At 43.3% G+C, this 21584-nt stretch overlaps 3 protein-coding genes across 7 annotated transcripts; 2 read left to right on the top strand and 1 right to left on the bottom strand.

Annotated features, from left to right (window-relative positions):
- The first annotated feature begins 487 nt into the window (after positions 1-487).
- Positions 488-5308, top strand: ipp (intracisternal A particle-promoted polypeptide). 2 transcript variants are annotated; one of them, XM_072364206.1, is made up of 10 exons: positions 488-572; positions 999-1410; positions 1511-1722; positions 1907-2126; positions 2540-2695; positions 2828-2995; positions 3074-3211; positions 3475-3597; positions 3756-3976; positions 4070-5308. In XM_072364206.1, the coding sequence occupies exons 2-10, from the start codon at positions 1074-1076 to the stop codon at positions 4292-4294; spliced, it is 1800 nt and encodes a 599-aa protein (XP_072220307.1). In that variant the 5' UTR covers positions 488-572; positions 999-1073; the 3' UTR covers positions 4295-5308. The 2 variants fall into 2 exon arrangements, with proteins under 2 accessions (XP_072220307.1, XP_072220308.1); XM_072364207.1 differs by lacking the exon at positions 488-572 and adding an exon at positions 579-779.
- Positions 5309-6919: 1611 nt separating this feature from the next.
- LOC140268262 (transmembrane protein 69-like) lies at positions 6920-8285 on the bottom strand. The gene is made up of 3 exons (XM_072363026.1): positions 8127-8285; positions 7888-7933; positions 6920-7770 (listed from the first exon to the last, which is right to left on the bottom strand). Exons 2-3 carry the CDS (start codon positions 7924-7926, stop codon positions 7063-7065), a joined length of 747 nt encoding a protein of 248 aa, XP_072219127.1. The 5' UTR covers positions 7927-7933; positions 8127-8285; the 3' UTR covers positions 6920-7062.
- A 284-nt stretch (positions 8286-8569) lies between these two features.
- Positions 8570-20821, top strand: gpbp1l1 (GC-rich promoter binding protein 1-like 1). 4 transcript variants are annotated; one of them, XM_072363025.1, is made up of 12 exons: positions 8570-8751; positions 10346-11682; positions 12154-12268; positions 16429-16558; positions 18134-18462; positions 18659-18734; positions 18853-19049; positions 19204-19347; positions 19496-19651; positions 19765-19889; positions 19970-20072; positions 20184-20821. In XM_072363025.1, the coding sequence occupies exons 3-12, from the start codon at positions 12209-12211 to the stop codon at positions 20352-20354; spliced, it is 1491 nt and encodes a 496-aa protein (XP_072219126.1). In that variant the 5' UTR covers positions 8570-8751; positions 10346-11682; positions 12154-12208; the 3' UTR covers positions 20355-20821. The 4 variants fall into 4 exon arrangements, with proteins under 4 accessions (XP_072219126.1, XP_072219123.1, XP_072219124.1 ...); XM_072363022.1 differs by having other exon boundaries at positions 12154-12274; XM_072363023.1 differs by having other exon boundaries at positions 8571-8683; positions 12154-12274.
- The last annotated feature ends 763 nt before the right edge of the window (positions 20822-21584 follow it).

The raw sequence follows: 21584 nt of genomic DNA, 5'->3' as shown, positions 1-21584 counted from the left end.
GTTTCTGACAAAGTACTTAAATGAGTTTTATTTGAGTTAAACAAAGTGGCAGTGACATTGTATTACAGTGAGGTAGCTTTGTAAGCTTAGTGCCTTTAGCGTAGGAGGTTACAGCCAACACTGGAGCACAGTGCTGTCTAAAATTACAATTCTGCTGGGGGCGAAAATGGCAAGAATACCATGACAATTTACATGTTGGCATTTTGTGGCTTGTCGTCAAGGGTTTCCAGTCGTTTTCAAAGCGTGTTCAAAGACAACACTGCCACCTGGCGTTGGGTTTTATGACCAAAATAAAAAAGAAGTAAGTCATAGTTAGGGCAGCTAAAAAAATTTGATTAGAAAATAAAGACACAATACACACCTTCTTTAGAACTAATATAAAAAAAATCCCCAGTAAGTACAATAGTGTTGAACAGTGTTCTGTTCAGCAAACCCTTTGAAACGACAGTAAGATGTGGTGGATGTATTAGTTAGGACTGGAGACTCAGACCAGAGCAGTCGATCTAGAGGAGAAGAACTCTCAGCTTGCAGGGCGGCGGAAGTTCTCTGCATCCTCACTAGTAAATACAAGGGTAAGTTCCAACAGAAAAAGGCCTTATTGCGTCTTCTTTTCGAGTCATGCCCTTAAATGTAATCGCGGTGAAACTCCTGGATGTTGCCGTTCGAGTAGTAAGAGTGTCTCATGCCAGCCAGTTGCTTGACGGTTAAGTATGATGTTTGAATCCACACTGCTGAGCTGCCTAATGACTAGCATGGCAGGCGGCTAACAGCGGCGACAGGTGTGTTTTTATAACTTAATATGTGTAAGACGTAATATAATAGACGTGTAATATAACTGTAAGACGGATAGTAACCAACTTTTGAATGCATCTGTATATTTATACAGAAAAAGGAACGCTTTTACGTGTTTATTGCCTAGTATTTGCTTATAAACCAGATGTTTGTGGTTACACAACACTTGAGAGATGTATGTTTTAGTGTCAGTTCGTGTCTTTCAGGTCAATTACATGGTAAAACTCCTTTGAAAGGAGATATATTGGCCTCCATGGTAACAAACACCTGCCTCAGCTGCCATGTCGTCCGTCTCTGTGTCAACATCCGCTGGTTGTGATGGTGATGCTGCTGCCATGGCAACAGTGGGGTGTAACCAGGCTCTGCTGTCCTCAGACCGCTACGCCAGACTCATCCTGGCCCAGATGAACAAGATGCGTCACCGCGCCGACTTCTGCGACGTGGGGCTGAAGGTCGGCGGCCAGGTGTTCAGGGTCCACCGACTGGTGCTTGCTGCCAGCAGCCCGTACTTCTCTGCCTTGTTCTCAGGTGGGATGAGGGAGGCAGATAAAGAGGAGGTGCAGATCATGGGAGTGGACACTGAAGTCTTTGAGATTTTGCTGGACTTCATATACACAGGTCTGCATCAATCCTGACATTCCCCTCATCACCCCTCTTAAAATCGCTGTAGTTTTGTGATTGGAAATATGTGTTGTTGTTTTTTTTATTCCCAAATCAGGGGCAATCAGCGTAACTGTGGAGAATGTTCAGGAGCTGATGGTTGCAGCAGACATGCTGCAGCTGAATGAGGTGGTGTCAATCTGTGGGGAGTTTCTCAAGGGTCACATGGACCCTTCCAACTGTGTGGGCATCTTTCAGTTCCTGGAGCAGATTGCCTGCGTGGAAATGCTGGAATATACTGAGAACTACATCCATGTTCACTTCCTGGAGGTACATATAAATTATTTATTTTTAATGTTTTATATACAGTATATATATATGCTAAAACTCTTACTTATTACGTCTTGTTACATCTCCTGTTTCCTTGGTGTACATGATAGAGATACAGTGAGCTTGTTTTTGTTGTTCATGTTGTTAAAGGATCTTTCATCATATAATAATTTGTTTCCTCCAGGTGTGTGTCACTGATGACTTCAGAGGCCTGTCAAAGGATCAGTTGGTGAGGCTTCTGAGAAGTGAGGAGCTGAGGATTGAAGATGAGTATCAGGTATTCACTGCAGCTATGGACTGGGTTCTCCAAGATGTGGCCAAGAGGAAAAAGCATGTTGTGGAGGTGTTGGAAGCAGTTCGCTTCCCTCTGCTTTCCCCGCAGAGACTGTTCAAGTACATAGAAGGTGAGGAAAATGCAAAAAAGTGGCACTTTTTATCAGTCACGTTCATTATATTGTTTCAAAAGACACTGCGTTGTCCCTGAGGCGAAAAACACAACCGCAAAAAAAACATCAGACACAACATTTCCTCTTGACAAAGCAACATTTCACAGATGAAAAAAGCACAACATTTTAGAAAGAGGCATGTTGTGATTGTGGTTTTGGTCTTTTTTTTAAAATACCTTCTTATTGTTGCCTGAAACGTTGTGTGTTTGGTTTGGTTTTACTGTGTGAATCCATGCTGTCGAGCTTTTTTGTTGCGTTTATTTTGTTGTTGTTGTGGTGCTTTGAAGAGATTTGTCATATTTTGCACCTAATCTTGAAATCAAAGCCCATTAGTAAACCACTTTTTCCCCCATTTTTCTCTCTAAACAAAGGTGTTACCGACTTCAGCCTGCGGGTGGCACTGCAGACTCTGCTAAAGGAATACACAGAAGTCACTAAGTCTCCTAAAGAAAATAAGATTTACAGTCAGCTACAACCAGCCAAGATGAGACCCAGAAGAAAAGCCAGAAAATTCCTCTATGCTATAGGTTCTGTACGATAAAGATTTTAAGCATGAAATGAAAGAATTTGTGTTAGAACTATTACACCAAAGCGAAGTGAAGTGAAACTGCCAGACTTCATGGAACTGGTGATGGACTTTTCTCGTTTCCTCATGACAGGAGGCTATACCCGGCTGCAGGGCGGCCGCTGGAGTGACAGCAGGGCGCTAAGCTGTGTAGAGCGCTTCGACACTTTCAATCAATACTGGACCACTGTGTCCTCCCTGCATCAGGCCCGCAGTGGGCTGGGAGTGGCAGTGCTGGAGGGCATGATCTATGTGGTGGGAGGTGAGAGAGCTCAGATTTAGCTCTGATTTGAATTTAGATTCAAACAAAGAATGTAATTATCCTTCTTTTAAACTACAGGAGAGAAAGACTCAATGATTTTTGACTGCACGGAGAGATACGACCCAGTCACCAAGCAGTGGGCCGCTGTGGCATCTCTAAATTTTCCTCGCTGTGGAGTTGGCGTCTGCCCCTGCCACGGTGCACTGTATGCACTCGGTAAAGGCCACAGTTGTTCTACCCCTGTGTGTGAGCTAATTGTCCAAGCTAGTGGTGCAGTTTACATTAAGTAAATGCCATCAAGGAAATGATAAGAATGATAGTAGGAAATGGGGATAGAGGGGGGTGTGGCAACCACAAGGTTATCACAGCAGAGAATACTTTGTGATACGGCTTTGGGAAATGCAGGTAGTAGATGAGTTATAATAAATCATAACCTGCATTCTAATAATATTCACGGGGAAATTGTCACCTGCCTGTAGGAGGTTGGATTGGATCTGAGATTGGGAAGACCATGGAGCGATATGACCCAGAGGAGAATAAGTGGGAGATCATTGGCAGCATGGCAGTTCCCCGCTATTACTTTGGCTGCTGTGAGCTCCATGGTGCGTTTCTCCCTTTATATTTTATGTTTTTAACATAATCTTGATGACGGTTGTAAGAACTTTGAGTAAATTTCTCATGTAGCAGATAGTACAGCAATGGAGATTGAGATACTTTTCTTTGTACATTTCTAAAGACGTATGCCATCGTCTCTTTCCAGGATTCATTTACGTGATTGGAGGGATCAGTGATGAAGGAATGGAGCTGCGCTCGGCAGAGGTATATGATCCCATATCCCACCGATGGAGCGCCCTGCCTGTGATGGTCACACGTCGGGCTTATGTGGGCGTTGCCTGCTTAAACAACTGCATATATGCTGTGGGAGGCTGGAATGAGGCACTGGGAGCATTGGAGACAGTGGAAAAGTACTGCCCCGAGGAGGTAAAGTGCCTTTAAAGACATTCTTTCAGCCTTTACATGCATAACATTCAGATTAGAACATTTTCCCCACATCTGTTAATGTCCTCCATGCAGGAGAAATGGGTGGAGGTGGCCCCGATGTCTACTGCCCGAGCTGGTGTGTCGGTGTCGGCAGTCAACGGGCTGCTGTACGCAGTTGGCGGAAGGGCCTCCAGCAGAGACTTCTCAGCACCTGTGACGGTGGATTCTGTGGAGATCTACGACCCTCACCTGGACACCTGGACCGAGGTGGGCAACATGATCACCAGCCGCTGCGACGGCGGGCTGGCGGTGCTCTGACAGCCGGGACTGTTTTCAACTGTGAACAGTGGTATCAGCACCTGAATCATCCCAAAACTGTGAAAAAGCTGCACCTTAAGAAACACACAGAGGAGACGTGCGTTTCTTTGTTCAGTAGACTGTCATCTTATCGTGTTATTTATTGGCCCACATGGATGTGTCTCCTTTTAGTCATCATGGACGTTTTGTCGTCTTCTGACTACATAAACAACACAAGCACAGCTCTCTCTGGAAAGTGCCATAGAAAAAAATAAGAATAGCTCTGCTGTTACTGGACTTATCTGATTCCTTATTTTCAGTTTACTAAATCATTTTTACTTGAATGTCAGAGTGACTTATTCTTCTTCTTCCGTACGCACACTTGCAGATGAAACTGTCCTGATGATGAGGATCATTTTCACCGTAGAGGAGTTTTAGTCTTGACTGATTTTTCTTTCTTTTTTTTCATGTGTTTGTGAGGACTGAGACTGCTCTATGCTTTGATGGTAGTGTGCTGTTTTGTAGGTTTGTTGAACTTTTCCCCTCAAAGACGTGTTTGAGGTGTATGTGGTTCATCCGGGGAAATCTATCAAGCTTCTTGAGCCTAATTTACAGTCGAACCAAATGAAACTGAGGCGTTAAGTTTCATGTTAAACTTCAACACGAACAGTGTGCCACTACTAACGCAGCAGTACGATAGTTCTCTTTCAACTGGATCATTTTGTACATACTATTGTAAATACCTGTGCTTATGTCACTGTTTAAGCTCAAACCATTTCTGTCATCAGTGGCACCTCAAATGAAAGGAACTTCTGAACATTTCAACCTCCGAATGTGGAATTCTGAAAACCCTGATTCAAAGACAGCACATGTTGCATTTAAAAGTTTGGACATATCCACTCATATGAGCTCATTACATTTCAGGCGTACTGGAGCAATCCCAGTATTTTCTAACGTGCAACTGTTGCAAAGAGCACAATAAAATGTCACACCACTTGCTGATTTTCACTTTTGACTTGATAAACTTCAGAAAAACCTGTTTCCGTCTTCTATTTATGTATGACTAAATGCTTTTTATATTCTATACTTTCACTGTGGGCCCAAGAATTTCCTGTCCTCGCTACTTGGCTCATAACGAACAAACACCCTGGAAACTTAATTATAACTTTAACTTATTAATTGAATAATATCATTTAACTAAGAAACAATCAAACTACTTGCCTCCATACCCCTACCTACCACCCAAGCTGCAGTTTCTGTCCTTAAAACATTTACAGACATATCATGTCATGCATAATGAAACGGTTTAATAATGTCCTAAAACTACCCAAACACTTACTTGGAACCATGTTAACAGAACTGACGTGTTTTTGTTGCACACCAATGTTCAGTGTGTAACTACAGAAGAGGAGTGGTGGGGTCGATGCGCCATTGATACGCCTCTGAGCCGGCTACTGAGTGAGTGACAGAACCCGTTTTCACTCAGCTGATTCTGCCATGCCTCCGTTTGGACTTTGTCAATCACCAAAGAGGAACAGTGAAGGTTTAACAAAGGCATCTTTTTCCCCCTCCTGATTAAACTCAACTGCTGTATGAAAAGGTTTGCTAATGCAGAAACTGAATCTTGTGATTAACACGGATCCAAAAGTGCTCCTCTCAAAAGAAGAAGATGGTGATGACAGAAAAACAACCAGGAAAAGCATTTGAAATGAACAATTTTGGCAAAAAAGAACAAGTAAATTTGTTGTGTTGAACTTTTATTGGGACGGGGGCCTATCTCAGCTGGTGATCGAGAGATCCCCAGTAAGTCACAGGGCTGACATAGAGACAAATAACCATGCATGCCCTCACTCCAGTTTGTGTGTTTTTATGTTACGTCTTCAAGTAGACAGGAATAAATAAACAGGGTTATAGGGATCTGTGACTGAGCAGAATGTGGGACAGGCCCCCCACTGCTACCACCCATGATTCAGTATATTTCAAGGGACGTTTTGTCATGCTGTCTGGAGAAGCTGGAGATCAAACCACTGACTGTTCCATTGGCAGACGACCTGCGCTACCTCCTGACAGTTTACATAACTAATGCACAGTGTAATAAATGTCTTCCTGACATGATCACTGTGGAAGTTCAGTCGGTTCAGTTCGATCAGACAAATACAATTGCAGCATCTGCCAGAAAATAACTTGCGTAAATTTAAACTAAAGATTACAGAGGAAAAAAAACACTTGTCCCAGAATTTCGACAGGATGTATATAGGACGTCTTGAGGTTGAAGTACAGAACAAACTACAGTATCAACACTCGCTGTGATTGGATTCTAAAAGAAAAGGGGGGAAAAAAAGTATAGAATCTGTTGTTATCCACAATCATGTGCTCCTTTTAATCTGGCTCTTTGTTCATGTGCTTGGCAGAGGTTTGCTAAAGCACAGCACGAAGGTAGCTGTCATTTACTCCCATCACTGGGACTGGTACACAGCTTCTCTGTCCCATAAAACCCTCTCTTCCCCCCAAGAGCAATCTCACAAGTTGTTGCTCTATGAAACAACACCCATAATCCTTTTAGGAAACTTGGCAAAAACAAAGAAAAGAATAAAGTATCAAATACTTGACATAAGTGAAAAAAGTGTTTCTGTGAATTAAATTAAATTAAATTAAAAAATACTTTATTTATCCCAAAGGGAAATTATATATGAAATGTCAGACATAATTAACTGCCTGCACATCCGTACTAAACTTTCCAACTTTTTTAACAATTCCATATGATTCAATGTACAATCTGTCCCCTTGAATCAATTCAGAATATCTTTGATCTTTTTCTCCGTGCAGAGATTCTTAACTGCCAGAGTCGCAACCAATGAGAAGGTGGCGACCAAAGTCAGAACAGTTCTCATGGCTTTGAACCAGACTGGGTAGCCAGGCAGCAAGGTCAGGTCGTAATGCAGTGACAGACCCAGTCCCATGATAACTACAAGGGCTCCTTCAGTAAAATTATCCCTGCAGAGCAGTGCTAACCAGGCCAGAAGTGACGGCACCACACTGTTGCCCAGGTTCATCCAGTCTGGCGGTGCAGGGCTACCAGGAGGGATAGCAAACCCCCAGCGGGCACCTCCAAGGAAGGACACTATAGAGGCTCCATACACCATTTGAGCGTACGCTACTTCAGGGTAGAAGGATTGGGTGGCAGCCATCAGGAGAGGGGCAGACAGGAAGGGGATGAGCCCAGAGAAGCCAAGGTACAGAGCTGGTTTGGGTGCTTGGGTGAGCGCCTTCATGCTGAAACTTTCTTTGCTGTTGACCCTCTCTGAGGTGTCTGTTGAATCCCCGTGGCAGGGACGTGAGGCATGCCAGCTCACAGGCCTGATGCCCAACAGTCTGTCGGCAGAAGTGGCTCCTCGTGTTGTCAACACAGAGGAGGTTTGAGAGTGAAACTGCAGCTGGACTTTCGTTGTGAACTTTGGTGTCCTTATTAACTTTTGGATACATCTCCACACTGGAACCTGAGGCCATAACAGAGAGAGAAAAGTGTTAATATCACTACTTTTTACATATTCCTCAAACCACAGCACTATTTCATTCTTCATTCGTTCTTTTATTATTATTATTATTATTCTTACCCCAGATAATAACCGTCGTCCGTAGGCAAATCTTAACATTTTCAATCTGCAAAAGATGCGTCATCAGTTAGTCACAATGATAAAAACACTATCAACAATAGCACTTCTTGGTAAATGGCCACACCAAGCTAAAGATTTTCATAACAGCTAGCATTGAATGTTCTCTCGACCTGATGCAACACGAAGCTACGCCGGCGTAACAACCTTTGGAATAAACCCAAATTAAGTATTTAAGTTACCTAAATATTACACTTCAACCCTTTTCACCATGTGGTTTGAGAGCCCACTGCAGACACGATCAAATAAACTCGAGGTTAACGTGAAGTAGCTATAATAGAGGTCGTTTGCGTGCTGCCATTTGATCGGTGCTCGATTAAATCCCGTCTTCATGTGCTCAACGGGACTGATTCTGCTATCGACTGGTCTGGCTGTCAATGGCGGGGACGTAGTACGTGGTATTCAAAGTCGCAAATTCCCACTTGAGGTATTATCAGCACTAATGTTCTTCGAATGTTTTAAAATAATTCCACGCACATCACTTTATAGTTTCAGACATATATTTATTCCTACGTCTTTATACAGATACATTTTAGAAGCTACACTGGTCAGGCAGTTCGAGTTAAAAACACGGTGGAGCTTCACTAAGTTGCATAATTACGAGATATCTTGAATGTAGCACCATTGAGTCTGTTCGAATCCCTCAGTGCCAGCGCCAGTGGTAAGCGCACTTAAACCCAAACAAACATCGACAGTCCTTTTATTGAAGAAGTTAATAGTTGCGAAGAAGAGTAGTTCCGTTAGTGTTTGCAGACTTTATATGTGTCTGAATCATTCTCTATCTGGGACTATCTTGCTCTCAAGAAGGTGAGCGTTATTGCCATGAAACAGTGCAAGTTAGCTCGCTAGCACTTAGCAAGCTGATAAATGTGTGCTACCGCTGCTAAGGTAGCCATTTTGAAACAGTGTTGTTCCAGCTAAGCCAGGTCTGTTTACCTCTTTTGTATGTCTGTGACAGCTGATTAAATAGATAGTATGAGTATATTTTAACGGAATGAATAAGTTTTTACTAGGCTAAACCTGCTAAGTGCACAAACTCATTTCAAATACTTCACAGGTTTTTGGGGCGACTTAACAGGCTAAGTAACGTCAGCTCTCGGCTAACAATTGCTATGCTAACGTGAACCCTGGTTAACTGCACAGAGTTTGCTAGCAGGGGAGTTGGTACATATTTGACAGCGTTGTTATTTATTGATTGATGTTGACTAATGACACAATACTACGACTACTTTGTGTCTTGTGTTATTTTGATGCACTTTAAACTATATTATTTTGCTAGTTAGCTTGGCGAAACGTGCGTGTGACGTTAACTGTGTTGAATTGGTTTGCTGCAGTGTTTGTAGGTAGGCATGTGGGTTTCTCTTACTTTATGCTCATTTTAAGTAGGCTACTTTCATACCCAACTGTGCCCGTATCGTCGTTATAGATGTGAACATTGTTTCAAATAAGTGAATGTTTGCGCTGCACATTGCAGTCCGTGTCCAACTCATTGATGATGAGCTGTTACGTAACACAGTTCAGTGAGACTACGTTAGCCAGTCAGTGGTCGCTGTGAGATCTTGCATTATTGCTCTGTTCTAATCCTGTAAGATAACGTTTTGTTTTAAGAATCGTCGACGGGGATCATAACCTCAGTTAAGTGCAATATAACAAACGCTAATGGGCCTGTTGAGACGCACAGCAATCTGAGGAGAAGTGTTGAAGAAGATCGTGTTCATGTTGTTTTTTTTTTTGCGTTGGAATTAATATTTCACGACTCATTTTCACGAAGAAACCAGCTTTCAGTGTGAAATAGATCTTCCTCGTGTAGTACTCAGTCGTGATCTTCTTCCTATACCTTCCACTTGATGTCATTAGTGTCAAAAAACGGTTTCTCTGTATGCATTGGATGTCTCTTTAATTTGAAGTTATTTTGGGGTCTAACACAAGAATTCAGTGAAAGAGCAGTACCTTTCACAGTCTGACAAATGCTTTAGCTGCAGAGATATGAAGCAAAATGTAGGTTTTAACTTAATTCTCTGTAATGAAGTTCAATTTATCGTTGGTTATACCGGGGTGTTGGTCAAACTTCACGGTGAATGTAGAGGTGGTGTTATGTAGTGCTGTTACAAGTAGCAGTTCTTCAAATGTAAAGTGCATGTATTGTTTCCTTGAAATAATGAGAATAGTTATTCCAAAAGCATTTTAGTTTTGCTGTCAACCTAAACCAGTTCATATTTTGTTGCACACAAATCTGAGCATGTGTATGTGCAGTTGGATTTCTTGTAGAACTGTTATAAACTGTTTTTTTTCTTTTTTTATTGCAAAGGGAGTTTTAAGTTTTATGTTTTTGTTTTTTTTTCAGCTGGATTCTGAGATAAATGTCCCGATAGAAGCCTAATTTTGTTTTTGTCTGTTGCAGATCCAGTCTGTTTCTGTGCAGATTACCTGTGAACCATCAGCAAGAAAACTGAAACCTGCACTGGAAAAAAAACGCATTCAAAGAAGGACAGAAAAGACCCATTTTACAAATTTTGGATGCACGCTGTTATTCCAAGTTAATCATTTTTCTTCCCGATCAGAAAAAGAAGTTGACTGAGTTGTGTTGGACAAGTTTAGTTGTCGCTAAAGGACACTCATGAAGGCCTTTTTGACTTTTGATCTCTCATATCTATGAAATCAGAGCTGTATCCTCCATCTGCTCCAGTTAGAAAGCTTCACCTAAATAAATGGGCATCTTACAAATGTGATTGTAAAATTCATAAAGACAGAACTGGCATTATGATGCATCATTCAGCAGCATCTCTATTTCACTAACCCAAACTGAAAATGACAGCGATGTAACATAGGGCTTTATCTCCTTCATTGTCATGTGACTTTGAACCTTAGCTCATTATTTTCTTCAAGCTAAGACAGTCTTTTTCACCAGTTTAATGAGGTGAGGAGTGGTTTTCAGTGACCTCCATTGCCAATAAGACTGTCTCTGAATCCATTTTTCTTTTTTTTTTTTTTTTTGCATGTTTGAGTAGATCGTAAAATGATTCGGTAAAAGGTGAATCGACTCAAAAGCATACTGGCACACAGTGTGGCAGGACAACACCAGTCTCTCATCCTCCATCTGGTGTCAGTGGAACTGCTTCACAACTGCTGTCCATGTTTCAGGGCAGACAGTTTTCACAGACTTTTTCCTGATTAAAGATAAGACAGGTTGGCATTTCATCACCACTAGGGAAAATCACCTGTTGCATCAATTAATTTTGCCAATCAGCATCAAGTCCAAACTGGTTTTGAGTCTTATTCATGACAATAAGGGCAACCGCTTGTAAACCATCACAGGATTTGAGCTGCCAGAGGGGAGGACAAAAAGTGACCCTGATTGGAAACGATAGAATTCATCAGAGACGTGACCAGCAGAAGAACTATTTGGATTCTGGTTCAAGGAGGAAAATCTGTCCCGCATAGACCTCTGTGCTTCAGCTTCAGAAATCTCCTTCCTGCTTGGCCAGCTTTCTGGATAACCATTCCAGATCATTCCTGCAACCTTTCTAACTCATTTCCAAGTGTTTCACCCTGGACGAAGGGATCTGCCTCTGGAGAAAGGGGCTGCACTGTCCTGGTGGAGGTGGACGGTGGTTTTTTGGTGTACTGCTCCCCATCTGTCAGTGCACGAACTCTGTGATCAGTGCCAACAGGCCTGAGGAACCAAGCCCAGCCAGACAGGGAGAGGAGGCAGAGGACTTCAGAGCCAAAGACTCTGGGGTAATTTTCAAGTTTCATCTCATTGACTCATATAGGACAGACATGCTCAGCTCTGCTTAGGAGATTTTGTCAACATTATATGGGTAGAGATACTGATTCTCTACCGTTAATAGAAACGGAAGGGTCCTAAAGTTGGACAATACACTTTGATCAAATCAGTTAGCTATTTCAATCATATTGCATATGTATTATGCTACACGAGATGTTTTCCACCCATGCTGTCAACTAGCTATCAGCTTCACAGGCACAGCTGCTGTAAGTGGAGCTTTGTTGTTTTCTGCTAAGAATAGGATTTGTTGTTGGCTTGTCTTTTGGGAGATCATCATGCAGAAAAATAGATGTCATAAAATGAGAAAGAGATGAGAATGAAAACAGTTTTATTCCGTGTTTAAAAACGTGCATTTTTGTGGTTTTTAATTGTGGAATCTAAATATTAAAATTCTCTTTGTTGTTCTCTATTGTTTTTGTCAGATCCTGGCCATGAGGTTTGATGCCTCGATCCACTGACCGGAAACACTGGACCTAAATGGCGCAGCATGACTTTGTCCCTGCCTGGCTTAACTTCTCCACGCCCCAGCCTGCCAAGGTAGAGGTGTGTGAACTGTCCTCATGTTCTTCTTATTGTTACCTTACTTGGACTTTTGCTGGTGTAATCACTGATCTTGTCAGGACCCGAAGACTTTATGTGCCCCAGAGCCTGTTCATGATGTGGCAGAATGTTATTTGTGGGGTCCTGGTTGGGGATAAGTTTTGAACTGAGGTTAAAAAGAGGTTTGGGTAGGATTTGAGTAAGGCTTTGCACAATGAATGGAGGTCAGTGTAATGTAGCTGCCTAAGCTTGTGTTTGTGTGTGTGTGTGTTATGTATGTACACATTATGTAGGTATGTAAAGAAAGTTTGTGAGATTGCCAAAACTTGAAAATGCGTGTTACTGTCACAGCTGAGACGTCTTTTACTGAACTATCTGTACACTTGAGTGAGTGTGTGTGCAGTTGTATATCATGATGGAGAGGTGAAAAAAAAAAAAACCTGATCACACATGGGGATTTCCTGTAATTGTGGAATTCAAATTGCAGTCCCCAGTGATTTTTGAGGGTTAAGACTTGGTTTTAGGGTTAGAATTAGGTTCTGTGTATGCATGTGTGTGTGTAGTCTGAGCCAACTTGCCCTCAGGCACAGACAGCGCAGTCATTGGATGGTTCAGTAGAAGGCCAACAAGATAGTTGGTACCTTATGTTGTTGTTGCTCTAAAATCACATTCAATTAAGAACTGTTGTATTTGTTACCTTAAAATGAGTGATTGGTGTCTACACAAGCCTTTGTCTATCACGCTCATAAAATCGTGTCAACTTTTGTCATTACTTGTTTGGTTTTTGAAAAAAAAAATCTTTAGAAAACAACAGGTTTTTACAGAACAGACTTGGTGACAGATACACTGGCCATGCTCTCACTTTTATGTTCAGCAAGCAGTGACAGCTGAGGGTTCAAAAACACCACAGCCTTTTTACATCAACAGGCAACTATGAAGAGTGCAGAATTGCACCATTACAATAGAAACGTAAACAATTTACAGACAATAAACTGACACTAACTCAGCTGACCAGTAGCCTGGTCTCAACTTAAACCTTCCTCCTGGTCGGCATGAGCTGGGACTGAGTGTTGCAGAAGCAGTTCTTATTAGATTTGGACTCTTTGCCTTTTCACAGATTACTTTGCTTTGCTGTTTTCTTTTGTTTTGAAGTCTGAACCCGTGCTCCGCTGCCACATTGGTGATTGTGTTGTAGAATCTCTTCTCTCAGTGAAGTGATCAGGAGTCAACAAGACTTCCAGTCTCAGCCAGCACTCGCCTCATTGTGAGGGAATCCCGCGGCATGTGCTCTCTCTCTGCATCAAGAGCGCCGCTCCACTCTTCTCTGACCCACAGCTGTCAGAGACTTACTCCACACCTCCAGCTCTTCAAAGCACTGTCAGCACCCAGATAGGGACATGCATTGTTTGTGGTGTGGTATAGGCGCCTGATCAATGGTGCAAGTGCAGCAACTGCATTGTCATTATTTAAAGAGGGGGTGCAAACATGTGTTTCTGCTACCCCACTTTTTGTATTCTGGTTTTATTCTGGTATTCTTACAGTAAAATCCCCGAAAAATGCCAATACCTGGAATTGGCCTTTAAACTTCTTATTATATGAATGATAATTACTACTGAAAAAAAGCAAACCAAAACATCACAAACCAGACCGGCAACACTTTCAGTTGGTTCAGTCCAACGTGTCGGGTCGGCCTTGGGCTGCTTTGGCTGTCAGTTTGTTCACCCAGGGGACCCAGTTTAACGTTTCCGGACGAGGAAAGTGCCATGAAGCCCAGCTGTAATCACAAACTGAAAAAATGACGCATGAAAATTGCCTAATGTGTGTTAAAATAACCCATTCAGCCCACTCACTCTTTTCAAATGATAAATTAGCTAAAAGTAGAAATGTCCTGTTGCCAAAACGCAGTCGCAATAAATGCAAAGCAGTATCACCGCCAAACTGATCGGCCACTCCCAGGGAATGTCAAGCTTCCATCTAAACCACAGTGTTGAATTTATTGCTTATTCATGATTCAGCATGCATGTGGGAGTAATGCCTTGTAAAAACAATCGTATTAAGCTTTTGACATCACAGGGTAAAAATTGCTTTCGTGGACTCTGGATGTATTATTTGGCCAAAGAGTTCTCCCACCGAACCCATCACCTATGGAGCGTGCCGGAGCAGGACAGATGCTGGCCTCAAGGCTCCAGCCACCCACACCGTCCCCCCGCTGTAGTGCAGGATCTGTTGTTGTTTTACCTCGTCTTCTATGGCAGAGCTCTGCCTATGAACGAGCACGATGTGACGGCTAACATTGACCCCGCAGTCAAACCACCCTCCGAGGCTTCGATTTCCACTGGACGCCTGCACCCTCGGCAGCCTGCTCCAAGGGCTCCACAGACTTGACATCCGAGTGTTTATGGAGTCCAGGTGCAGGGTCCCCATTCTGATACTCCCGGTCCTTTCCAACCCCTCCAAACCTCAACCTCAATACGGTGCAGGTGTCGTAGCAGGGTAGGCATCCCTGATAGGCTGTGCATCCCCTGAACAAGCGCACTTGCTCAGTAAAAATGGCTAATTTAGATCTTTTAATTGTTTGTGTTAATGTTCTATCGGTGCAGTTCTTTGGTTCTTTTCTGTATGTGTTGTCCAACTGTATTAATTTCAACGCCCACTGCAACGATAAGACAGTCGTCCTGTAAGCTTTTTTCCCCACAGCTGTCACGTGCTACATTACATCACTGACCTATCATGACGTTGATCGCGCTGTCGAACACTGTCGAGCAGCAGGATCCAATATCACGCTGTAGGGAGTTCAGTACGGCGCTACTGTTGTGTCGAGATATTGACACTTTGGTTGGCTCAGCTGGATATGAAATGCACATGAATGCAAAACTGCACACAGTGTTTTCTACCTTTAATCCAGGTTTCTAATGTGAGCAGTAACATACCTTTAAGGGGCTTTTTTTCCCCAAAGGAAAAGCCTGACATCCTTTGTATCCCTTCTCTCATTCATTTCTTGATTTATTTCTTTAAAAAAAAAATTTTTTATTTTGTATTTACAAAAGTTAATGAAGGACAGGAATTATGGCTGACTTTTCTGGCTGTTTCCCCTTTAGTATCCCCGCACTGTAATGAACAGAACATGTTGAAAAAAGCTGGATTTCTCAGTCTGACAGTGTAACAGTAATCAAAATTTAGTCTCTTTCAGATAATTCAGTCTGTTTTGTGTTCTGTCTGGTCCAAACAGCACTGGAAAGTTTTCTTCTGTTGAGTCTACTGTTTCTTTTTGTCAGGACATTTCAGTTTCTCGTGTTATCACTCACACAAAAGGGAGGCCGTGTCCAATCAACTCAAGACAAATAGCTGAGTCAATCAAGATTTATTGAAGTGTGACTGTTGAACCGAGGCATTGTGTAATCCTTTCAGCAGGCCATGGCTAGCTGGAAAGCAAGTCTGGCTGAATGTCTGTTTCAAACTAGCTAAGGAAACCAAATTGGCTTTTTGGTTTTGTTCGCTCGCTCATTTTTGTGAAAAATGTCTATTTACTCCTTTATTGCTTTCGTTCCTCAAAGGCTACCTGTTTGAGAAAGAAAAAAGTTATTTTAATGATGGACATTACTGTGATACCGATCTAATTCAGATGTCTCTAACAGAGATGCATATAGAGCATTTGAAATCGAGACTCAATGTATCTTTGAAACAGGAAGTTGTGTCACTAATTGGCCTGTCTGTGAAATCTGTGAGAAGTTCCTCCCTGTTGAAAACTGTAACCTGATCTGACCTCTGATCCTCAGAATGTGATTCAGATATCTGAATAACTTTCAAACTGAAAGTATTCTGAGACTGTCTGGCGTGTTTTGCTACAATTTCCTTCCCTAAAATGAGTTCCTCATTGTAACATTTTAACTTGGTTATTTAGGAAATGCAGGAGAAGAAATTAAAGTATAGGGAGTAATTCTACTAATCTTAGCTCTGACCCAAGGACGAAAATAAAGTTAGGACCAACAGAATGTCCTGAAAAGTTGTCCAGCAGTAATTGCTGTTTATGTTTTATAGTTCTTAGTCCTCTTTGTCAGTTTGCCCTTGAAGACAGGCATCTATCTGATTTTCCATCCCGTCTGTGTAGTCATAAAATGTTCTCTTTTGACTGACATCCCCTTTCTGTCCTCCTGCAGTCCCCTGCTGCCAACCTTGACAAACAAGGTGAGCCTCACCATCACAGAGACGGCAGAACTGCTGTGAGCCGCCGCCGCCACAACTCCTCTGATGGTTTCTTCAACAACGGCTCTCTGCGAGCTCCAGCAGGTAACGGTCCCGATAAGTGAACCTCACCCTGTCCAGTATCCCTCTTTCACCAGAGGGTTTGACTGTGTGAAAGGGACAGAACAAGGAGGACATGAGGAAAAAGGAGAAACCGTGTTGAACCGTGAAGAAATATACTCATTCTACTGTCATGGGGTTTCTTTCAATACGCTGCAAACTACAGCTTGGTGCGGGTGGAAGGAAGGAAGTTTTCCACCATGTGAAGTATCACCCCTACTCAGGCAGAATGTTTTACTGACCATCATGGTGTTGCACCTACAACTTCTGACATGTCATCTTGATGCTACATAGGCCAGAGGAAAGCTGTAGGGGATTCTTGGCATATGTTTGTCTTTTTTTGCCACAGTAAGGATACAAACTTTGTATTTTGGCGCCTCTGCTCCAAACTGCAGCTGCTGTTTCTTTTTAGAGATGGTATAAAAGTGTAAGCTTACCTAGAAAACTAGTTTGGTAGCCGCTGATTTCGAGTGAAAGTCGCTGTACTTACTGAACAACACGAGGCCTGGTGCATATTTAATGGCATATGCTGTGTTAAAAAAAATCATCTCACTCTGAGCCTCAGCTGAAATGGTACCAAACAAGTATTTTTATCAGTTACATGGTACTACCTGCAATAGAAAACCAAAAACGTGTCGTATACCGTACCGAACACCATTAATGTAGAGCAGTGAAGGCTCACAAAAGTTACAGAAAGGTGGTGAGGTCGAGTGGTCAGGCGGATGTCGACTGGAGCTGTGCTGAGAATTGTGCAGCTCTGGAAAATGGTATGGATTAATAGGAATGAATCCTGCCCTGACAGATGCAACAACGCCAGCAGAGAGGTGAGGGCCACCCAAGTGTCATCTGTAGAAATGAACTGAGCCCAGCTCAAATCAGAGAGCAGAACTGGAGACACTTGAATGGTCTCTTTTATTAGGATTTCAGGTTATGGGCAGAGTTAAGTATCATTCAAACATCAGTTCCAGAGAGTCAGAGTAAAATGACCTTCATTACTGCATCTGCTAGTCTTATATTATGACAAGCATACCTCTACTGAGGGTATAATACGAGTTCCTGATGAGGATAAACACATCATTTAGGCCACGTACTGAGACGTGTTGGAGGCAGCGAAGTCATAGCAACACTGTTGGTGTTTGGAGTCCTGTCGGCATCTGATGCCCCCTCATCTCCTTAGTCATCATGCTGAAGAGTTGCTGTGGACTTGTGGTTTTGGGTGATCTCACATTTCTGTTCAGTTCTGCTTCTGTAATGTTGTTCTCCTCAGTGAATCACCATAAAGATGTTTTTTCATAGACTTCTAAATGTGTTTCGGTGTGTTTGCATAGTATTGAATAATAGCTGCAACAACAACAACAACAACAACAGCCACCCAATTATTTCCAAACAGCAGCACCATTTCATCAAAAAGCTAAAGTTGGTTGGACCTCATGAGTCATAAGGATCACTGACAAAGATCCAGAACATTCAGGTGTCATGAGCTATGAGCAAACCTTTTATCACAAAGCCGCCTTTTTATTGCTTGGTTATAACGAAATGACTTTATACTTTATACCGAAGGTGATGGATGGCAGCCGCCCTCGCTGCTACTGAGGCATGACTCGGTGGATTCGGGGGTGGCCAAAGGGGGACACGGCGGGCTGGCAGGAAGCTCTTGTTGGAAGGATACACCGAGCTGGCATGGTGCTCCGCGGAGTGCCCAGGACAGCCACCACCACCAGGGACGCCATCCCAAGCGGGGAGGAGGCGACAGGGACAGGCAGGGGGGGCACAGGCAGCGCAACGGTAACTTCCATCCTCGCAAGGGTACCTCGTATCAGGACAAGTTTCCCAACGAGGAACGCAAAGATGGCAAGGACGATAAGCTGAAGTTTGTGGAAGAGGACTTTGTGAGTCGAGGACCCTGTTTTGTTGTAAAATTCATGTTTTACTAAATTGGTCATGTTGAGATAATGATGATGGAGATAGAACCTTCACTTAACTGTAAGGCCTATTCATGTGAGCAACATTTGTTCTTTTATTCGATGGAAGCACGACTTGAATCTGTGAGCTTTTGTTATAAACTAAAACATTTTGTCGTTTTAGCCTTCCCTCAACCCTGAAACAACTGGAAAGCCTGGGACTCAGATGCGAACAGTCGCTCCCCATGCTGGGGTGTGGGGTGAGAGCCTGCAGCCCACTTTAATGAAAATGAAAAGCTGATGGCTTATTTTCTAGTTATTTTACCTCACATTGTCACCTCTAACATTTCCTCATCGACTGTCCTGCGTATGTCCCAGAAAACCCCCCCAGTGGCAAACAGATGGTGTCCAAAATGCTGGTTATCAAGAAGGTTTCTAAGGAGGACACGAGCACAGCCTTCTCTGCGGGGTTTGCCACTGCCGGCGCCTTGCCCACCAACGGCAGCAAAGCTCCCATCACAGGCTCCAGCGTCTACAAGAACCTGGTCCCAAAGCCTGCTGTGGCCCCCACCAAAGTATGAACGACAGTGACGAGCCGAGTTACCCGAGCAGCTCGTTTGATATCGTTTGGCAAAAACTCCAGATCAGCAGATCAAGCAAATATGTTTGAATGACATGACGAGCTTTGCATTGTTTGTGAGACTAACAGACGCCCGTCCTCTCTTCCAGAGCACCCAGTGGAAATCCAGTGGTAGAGAGATCACAAAGTCTGGCCTTCACGTGTCGGGCCGAGATTCAGTCTTCACCAGCCCCGTCTCTGCAGCCAAACCCAGCACCCCAGTCAGTGCACCACAGCACAACACCCAAAAAGAGGTGAGAAAGGACATTTAGGAGTAACCGAACCCGTCCCCCAAAAGGTTTTTTTAAATGTATCCATTTCACGCATTCCTGTCGGAAGACCTCAGCTGATAAATGATTCATATTAAGATCTTCTTCTTTATTTCCTCCTTTACACGTGCAGCACCCTTCCAGCACGACTCCTCCCATTGATATTGCTCCGTCAAGGCTGAAGCTGATGCGCCGTGGTCCGGACCGTAAGAGCGAGTTTCTGCGAGCTCTGAAGGACGAGGGCACCGGCGAGCTGATGACGAGCAGCAGCCCAGGAACGTCAGGAGAGGTAGGCAGAAGCGTGGTTTATTTCCTGAAATGTCATTTCAACTGACGTCTCATCTTGAAATTCTGTTTGAGGGGGTGAGTGTGTGTCTTTTCTAACTGTGTGAATTGTCTCAGGGTGAGAGCAGCACCCCAGAGCCCAAAGCCTACAGCGAGGAAGTCTGCCATGAGAATGGTCTGTCCTACTCTCTCAGTGACTCAGACACCGAACACTTGTCCAGCTCCCTGGAGGCAGAGCACAGGTGAGAGCCCAACGGTTTGTGTGTTACAGACACACGAGCGCACATGGTCAACTGAGCAGGAAATGATTGTGCTTATTTAGGTTGCTGAAGGCCATGGGCTGGCAGGAGTACCCAGAAAATGACGACAACTTCCTGCCTCTGACAGAGGATGAGCTGAGAGAGTTCCAGACTAAAACTGAACAGGTGAGGTCCCGGAGGAGAGCCTTCAATAGCTCCATCCTAGAAGTCAAACCAGCAGGTTCCCTTCACGTTTAGGATGATAGTAACTGTATACACGTTGTTCCTTTTGACCAGCTGAAGAAGAACGGCATGCAAAGGAATGGGGTTCTCCCGAGGACACGGGGCGTGACCCTCCACTTCACCCCCTGGAGGAGTGTGGCGGAGGCGCACGTCGAGGAGGGCTCCGAGTCCGAAACCAGTAGCAGCAGCCAGACCTCTGACGATGACGACTGCATCAAATCCTAACGTGGCTTTATGGAACAAAAAAAAGAAAAAACAACAGCCAACACCACATCCCAGCAAGCAATCCCCCTCTTCCTCTCATCTTTGTTTTTAGAGCACCATTTTGAATTTCTTTTCAATTAGTTCTTTTTTTTTTTTCGTTTTGTTTTTTTCGTTCTCATTCTTGCACAAGGGAAAAACCAATCATATCCCAGTGAAGGGGGAGATTCCTGCTCTGCCAGACGTCATTTTCCCTGCGTTTCCTCCTTCACTGCAGTCCCTGACCTCTGACCCCCCCACCCCCAAAACCCTCTTCCTTTCTCTTCCTCGCTTTGTGGAACTGAAGTGTTCATCAAGAAAAGAAGGGCAATGAATGCACACTTGATTCTGCTTTAAACAGACTAACTCATTTCATTGATGATGCTGATGACACATTATTAATGATATTAATAAAAATTGGTTCCTGACAAGCTGATATGTTTCAATATGAATCCGGCTACTGTGGTGCTTTCTGTTTTCGGTCTGTTTAGAGTAATACCGCTCGGCCTTGTTGGAAAACAGCATAGAACATTGTTTAACAGACTTCATTGAAGCCACATTTTCTGCAGCGTGTTTCCATTAAACAGCCTCACTTTTAAAACAAAAAACATCCGAGCACAAAATACGTCTCATTTTACTTCTGCTAATCTCTAATCCAGATTTAACAAATTGAAATACTTAAAATAACCAAAGTTGACTTTTTATTAACACCTTTTTTAGCAGACGCTCGAGTACTGGGGCTCAGTATCTGGCCAGAGGACAGTTTGACGCATGGACTGAAGTTGGAGGTCAAACTGACGATTTTCCACTTTGAAGACAACGTTGAAAATGTTGAGCGTGTCTGGCCTTGTAGCAAAGTGTCCTGATAAACAATTCTCCAACATGTCAGTTATTTAAGCACGCTAGACCTTAATTCAGTACCTCGTGAGATAAGCCTGACAGAGGCAAAGACCAGTGCTGTTATCCTGTAGGAGGTTCATGTGACTTTATTACCCCGGTGAGGTCATTAAGACAAAGCTGTTCAGGGTTGTGCCAAAATGACATTTATTGGTTACCGTACCGGAGGCGTCAGCTGAAACTTCTGTCCTCACGCTTCTAATTGGTATGACTAGGAAAACGTGGCTGCAAGAACCGAGTCATTCATGGTCTCCGAAGATAATCTGAACACAGACTCTTCGGTCAAATGAGATTAGCCAGCAAGTCCGAAACTAAACG

This window comes from Leuresthes tenuis, unplaced genomic scaffold (assembly GCF_036924035.1).
Source record: "Leuresthes tenuis unplaced genomic scaffold, fLeuTen1.0.hap1 SCAF_14, whole genome shotgun sequence".
In the NCBI taxonomy this organism is placed as follows: Eukaryota; Metazoa; Chordata; class Actinopteri; order Atheriniformes; family Atherinopsidae; genus Leuresthes; species Leuresthes tenuis.
Note: the sequence above shows the minus strand (reverse complement) of the source record. Positions and strands in the feature narration are given on the sequence as shown.

What these genes read in the sequence shown, in the direction of transcription:
- ipp (XM_072364206.1), top strand. Translation starts at nt 1,074, where the DNA reads ATGTCGTCCGTCTCTGTGTCAACATCCGCTGGTTGTGATGGTGATGCT. An exon ending in ACTGTTCAAGTACATAGAAG is followed by an intron (nt 2,127 to 2,539) that starts GTGAGGAAAATG and finishes CTCTAAACAAAG; the next exon opens with GTGTTACCGACTTCAGCCTG. An exon ending in AAAAGTACTGCCCCGAGGAG is followed by an intron (nt 3,977 to 4,069) that starts GTAAAGTGCCTT and finishes TCCTCCATGCAG; the next exon opens with GAGAAATGGGTGGAGGTGGC.
- gpbp1l1 (XM_072363022.1), top strand. Translation starts at nt 12,209, where the DNA reads ATGGCGCAGCATGACTTTGTCCCTGCCTGGCTTAACTTCTCCACGCCC. An exon ending in AGTTTGTGGAAGAGGACTTT is followed by an intron (nt 18,463 to 18,658) that starts GTGAGTCGAGGA and finishes TTGTCGTTTTAG; the next exon opens with CCTTCCCTCAACCCTGAAAC. An exon ending in TCCCTGGAGGCAGAGCACAG is followed by an intron (nt 19,890 to 19,969) that starts GTGAGAGCCCAA and finishes GTGCTTATTTAG; the next exon opens with GTTGCTGAAGGCCATGGGCT.
- LOC140268262 (XM_072363026.1), bottom strand. Translation starts at nt 7,926, where the DNA reads ATGTTAAGATTTGCCTACGGACGACGGTTATTATCTGGG. An exon ending in GACGACGGTTATTATCTGGG is followed by an intron (nt 7,771 to 7,887) that starts GTAAGAATAATA and finishes TTATGGCCTCAG; the next exon opens with GTTCCAGTGTGGAGATGTAT.